The 5658-nt window shown below is 43.3% G+C and overlaps 2 protein-coding genes across 5 annotated transcripts in view; one reads left to right on the top strand and one right to left on the bottom strand.

The window, feature by feature from the left end:
* Nucleotides 1-5658, bottom strand: part of Klhdc1 (kelch domain containing 1) — a 92156-nt gene that overhangs the window by 46101 nt on the left and 40397 nt on the right. The window lies entirely within an intron of this gene.
* Pole2 (DNA polymerase epsilon 2, accessory subunit) overlaps nt 5347-5658 on the top strand; it is a 33631-nt gene continuing 33319 nt past the window's right edge. For all 4 annotated transcript variants that reach the window (XM_033765163.1, XM_033765162.1, XM_010632598.3 and 1 more), the window contains exon 1: nt 5347-5515. In XM_033765163.1, coding sequence (XP_033621054.1) covers nt 5448-5515 — 68 coding nt within the window. In that variant the 5' untranslated portion in view covers nt 5347-5447. The remainder of the gene's footprint in view (nt 5516-5658) is intronic.

Below are 5658 nucleotides of genomic sequence, written 5' to 3'. Positions count from 1 at the left end.
CAGCCCCTGTCAGCCGAGCGGCCTCGCGTCGACTCGACTCCTGCCCGCACGCGCCGACGGAACGCGTCGAGGGTCGAGATTGGTGGGAAGGCGGAACCAGTGCGTCTGCGCCGCAGCGCGCCCGCTTGGGAAGCCAAGCCAAGCACGCGTGGCCTGCGAGGGATTCTTTGGTTCTTAGCAATAGGGAAGGGATGTCGGCTTCCTCTGAGGCGAGCTACTCGCAGACTTCTTCACACCAGAGATTATGTTTTCCAGTACAACCTCACTCAGAAATCAATCTAATGTCTTCTCCCAAAATGTCTTTTGCAGTTGGTTTGTCGTAGCAATTATATTTGATCACTATGCCTCTTAAGGAGCTCTCTGGCTCGCTCTCGCTCTCTACCTCTGGCTCTGTCTCTGATTCTGTCTCTGATTCTGTCTCTCACTCTGCACTGATTTGTGAAATGGGTTAATTTTCCTATTTTCCCACTTTCTGGGTCTGTGGTTGTTTCCCCAGTGGACTTTCTCTTGAACTTGTGCAACCATCCCATCCTTCAGAATGGAAGCTGTAACTCAAGGCTTCTTTAGAGTCTAGGTCGGTTGTTTTTCCAGGAATTCTTCATGCTGCATCACAAGCCTTTGGGTTTGGTGCACTTCGGTGGTACTTTCTGTTGTTTCTTTTAGCCAGTATAAGTAAACACACAGAGAAATAATATTTCCCCCTTTTTGAACACGAAAGGAAACATATACAGATTTGTAACTTTTTTCCATTTAACAACATACAGCTCCATATCCCCGTGTAGTGATCTTCCTCCGTCCTTTTGACAGTTTGTTTTTTGTTTTTTTGGTACCATGGGTCAGAGGGTTCTTGTGCTTGCTAGGCAGTCCAGGGAACCACTGAGCTAAATCCCAGGCCCTTTTTTGAGAATTTCACAGTACAGTACTTAATTGAGTGGATGTGATCATTTATTCAATCAAATCCTTAGACATATGGGTTATTTGTGGGGTTTTGTTATCACAAATAATACTGTTAGGAATAACTATGCAAATGTGACTTTGTAATTTTACAAATTTTCTGAAGTGGGGTTTACAAGTGGGAGCTGAAGGGTCAGAGGGTACATGTATGTGTAATTTTGACAGGTGTTGCTGAATTTCTCTCTGTAGGGGTTTTCTCACCAACAACATATGACAGTGACAGTTTCTTATACCCTTACCAACAAAGTATGCTGTTAAATTTGTGGGGCTTTCCTAAAATGGCACATTAGGAATAGTATCTCAGTGAAGCCTTTCGGACTCTCAGTTTTATATAAAGGGTTTTCTATTAAGATTTTATCCTCTTCTTCTTCTTCTCGTCTTTCTTATCCTATTCCCCCTTCTCCTCCTAGGTACCCTACATTTTTTTGCTAGTCTGTTAATGCTTTTTTTTTTTTTTGGTTTTTGAGACAGGGTCTCACTATGTAGTTGAGACTGACCTGGAACTCACTATGTATCCCAGGCTGGACTCGAACCCGCAGTAATCCTCCTGCCTCAGCCTCCCAAGCGCTGAGATTACAGGCGTGCGCCACCATGCCCAGCTGTATGTTAATGCATTTTTAACATTTGTTTTCATATTTAGTTAGAATGTTCAGGTTTTTGGAGCAAAGATTATTCAGGGTATATAGTTTTGCGAGAAAAAGAAGTCCAAGTATAATGTTTTTTTGGGGGGTATTTTTTTTGAAGCAGGGTCTCCCTTTGTAGTTCAGGCTGGTCCTGAACTCACTATGTAGCCCAGGCTAGCCTCAAACTCATAGTGATTTTCCTGCCTCAGCCTCTGGAGTGCTGGGATTACAGGCATGCACCACCACACCGGGTTCCCAAGTATAATTTTAAAAGTAAAAGTTTCTCCCTCTTAGGGGTCGGGGATATAACTCAGCAGTGCAGTGTCTACCAGCAAGCACAAGGTCCTGAGTTTGATTCCCGGTAACCACCCCCCAAAAAAGTTTCTCCCTTTTATTTATAACATACACCAGACTAACATCACTTAGATAATTCACTCTTCAACTTTCTGTTTAGACATCACTTTCTTGCTGGGTATGGTGGCACATTCCTGTGATCCTAGCACTTGGGAGGCTGAGGCAGGGTAATCACTATGAGTTCAAGGCCATCCTACACCACATAGTGAGTTAAGGTCTATACATCTATATATTATAAGGTAGGGATATATAAAAACAAATACACTACATGTAGACTTATTTTACTTCTAAGAACTTACACAAGAAAATTAATGTATATATACATACAGAAAATGACCTATAACTGAATGTATAAAGACTCTAAATCTGTACAAGATCCCAGTAATGAATGCAACTGTACTGCTTACCTAGAATGTACCAATAAATTAAATTTAAAAAAAAAGACTCTAAATCTGTTACTAGGTGAATGGATAAACTTTATATTCATATATAGCATAGTTCTTACAAATAAAAAGTGACAAAGTTCCTGATAAATGTATGTGACGACATGGGTGAATCTAATATACATTATGTTAGTGAAACTAGACACAAGAAAAGTATATGTTGTGTGATTTCATTTATATGAAACCCAAGATAAACAAAACTAGATAGCAGAAACGTGCTTATTTGGGGACAGGAACTGGGGATTGATGGAAAAGAAAAGAGTACAAGAGATGATCCTGAGCTATGACCTATATTTTGGACATGACCTATGTTTTGATATGATTACATGGGTACATACATTTTACCAAAATATACTGAGCTACATTCTACTGAACTTCACATCTTAACTTATACTTCAATTACACAGGTATAAGTCTTCACTGAATTACTTTATACTTATTAATAATACGGTATTGTATTTTTACTTGAAATAGGATCTCACTTATTTTGCATGGGCTGGCCTTGAAGTCCTGGGCTTAAGTGATCCCCCCACTTCAACTTCTTGAGGAGCCGGAACCATACTGTACACCAGTCTGCACCCAGCAAAGTACTGTACTTTTTTTTTTTTTTTTTTTTTTTTTCCATTTTTTTTTTTTTTTTTTGTACCAGGAATTGAACTTGGGATCTTGTACTTGCAAGGCAGGTGGTGGAACCACTGAGCTAAATCGCCAGCCCAAAGTACTGTACTTTTAAGGAACACTGGTCCTACTGGAATTTCAAGTCTAGTGGAAGCTCTGGACCAGCAAACAGTGACCAGAGATTCAGTAAGTATGAAGACAGCAAAACTCCAGGGTCCTTGGGGGTAAAGAGGAGGGCCTAAGCTGAACTCAGATTGTGGGGAGCCAGGGAAGGTTCCTGAGAGAAAGTAAAGTCTAAGGTAAGAACTAAAGGATGAGTGAAAGCTGTTTAGGCAAATGGAGAAGAGGAGAAAAGTGCTCCTGGCAGAAGGATGAGGAGAGGGAGAGATGACTTATTTATCCTAATACAGCAAGACTCAGAAGCATTTTAAGATGGGAACTGGTAAAGTAAGAATTATGTTTTAGGAAGTGTATGGTGGTGCATGCCTGTAATCTCAGTATTCTGGTAGACGGAGGCAGGAGGATTGTTTGAGTCCAGCAGTAAGACCCCGCCTCAAAATAAAAATGGGCTGGGGATGTGGCTCAGTGTGAAGGCCCTGGGTTCAATCCCTAGGAACACACACACACACACACACACACACACACACACACACACAGTTTATTCTAATGGTAAGATAGGAGGAAAGGAGACTGGTCAGTGGGGCAGTTATAGCTGCCTAGAGAGGCTTGCAACATAATTGACGGTCCTGGTCCTGGAGACAGAAATTAAACCACAGCGTTTTGGCTAGCTGATTTGGCTTATGGTGGAGGAAGAGGGAGGACTCAGAAATGCTGTCTCTCTAGTTTACTAGCTGGGACCCTGCCTGGCAGGTAAGTGGAGTGCTTTACTGGCTTAGCAAGCATGAGGGAGGAGCAGGAGGACAGAACACAGTCCTGACCTGTGGAGTCACACGTGGTTTGAAGCCTGAGAGAGACAGGATAAGAACCTGAAAGTCATCCGTACTTAATTGTGCAGTGAGGAATTAGGACTTTAGGAGCCAGCCAGGTGAAGGAGCCAGAGGGGAAGAAGTTGAAAATCTATGTGAGAAATCATTGTCAGATTGTGATAGGAAGCAGAGAAATTAGGACCATTTTTACTATAAAATCTATCAAATGTAAAGAAAAGCTTAAAAAAATTGTTCAAGGAATACCCATATATCCTCTACTTACACTTATTACTAACAGCACCATACTAACTATATATTTGTGAATAGGTATGTTCATGTTTCATTTTGCAGAGTTAAGAGTGGTAGGCAATGTTACACTTAAACATGTTTTCTAAAAATAAGGATTTTCACTTACATAGCGGAGCTAAGAAAATGTGTTCCTTAATTTGATATCCAATTCATAGTCAAGATTTCCAAGTACTTGTCATAGTATTTCTTTTTGAACTAGGAACCAAGTTAGTTGTTACATTTTAAAATAATATTTAAAGGTATTAGTTATCTATTGCTGTGTAACACACTGGCCCAAAATTTAGTGGCTTAAAACTATAAGAAAGGTTTATTATTTCACTCAGGAATTTGGGGACAGCTTGACTGAGGGGTTGTCTCTGGTCTCTTCCAAGGTGGCAGTCAGGATTCTGGCAGGGGTTGTTGTCAGGCAGACTTCACCAGGCTGGAAGCTTCCACTGAAGCAATTTCTCAGCTTCTACTGAAATTGCTCACGCACACTGGCTCATGAATGGCAAGTCGGCGGTGTCTGTCAGCAAGAGGCCTCAACCTCTTAACATAAAGTACTTTTCATAAACCTGCTTGAAGGCGGCTGCTTCTCGAAGATAGAGTCACAGAGAGCAAAGTAGAGGTGGCCGTGTCCTCTATGACCTGGCCTTGTAAGCTTTACCTGTCCTGTCCACAACATCCTGTTGGTCATGCGAGGGAGCGTACAATCAGGAATACCAGGAGACAGCACTACTGGGGGTAATTTAGAGAACACTTTGGATTGGTCCTCCTGGCGCTTACCCTCCATGACACTTTGTAAAGAGATCAAAATCAACTGGCCTTTAGATTGTTCTAGATGTATCTGGTTGTTCCCTTGGGGTATGATATGATTTGTTCCTCTCTCTCTCCTCTTTACTTTCACTTGGGCTTGACTGAGTGAAGGTTAAAGTGCCCATAAGACCAGAGGAAGTCCTCAACTAAAAAGCTATGAGGGGCCGGGAATTTAACTCAGGGGTTCCGTTGCCTGCCTCGCAAGCGTAAGGTTCTGAGTTCGATCCCTGGTACCAAAAAGAAAAAGCTATGGGGTTCTGTAATAGCTTCGAGCGTGTTGGGAAAAACCACGTGACAACAATGGTTATCTCCAGGGCCAACGGGAAAGAGCCACGCGCAGCCTCGGAGAACAGAGAATCGACTGGGGTGTAGCCTGGCCACGCCTAGAAGGGGTGGAGCTTCAGAGGTGGCGCCAAATCTCGAACATGGCGCCCGATCGGGTGCGGAGCCGGGTGCTCTCCGCCTTCAAGCTGCGCGGCTTGCTGCTGCGAGGGTGAGTCGGCCCCGGCGTGTTGGCCGGCGGGACGGGATGGCCGAGGCCAGGCAGCCACGACGACCCCCCCCGCGGGAGGGGCTCGACTTTATTCGAGGGACGGACGCTCTTCCAAACTTTAGGCGAGAGGCCGACCTACCGCG

This window comes from Fukomys damarensis, unplaced genomic scaffold, assembly GCF_012274545.1.
Source record: "Fukomys damarensis isolate Sample0158 unplaced genomic scaffold, DMR_v1.0_HiC HiC_scaffold_17, whole genome shotgun sequence".
NCBI lineage: Eukaryota > Metazoa > Chordata > Mammalia > Rodentia > Bathyergidae > Fukomys > Fukomys damarensis.
This window is presented reverse-complemented; position numbering and strand designations above follow the sequence as displayed.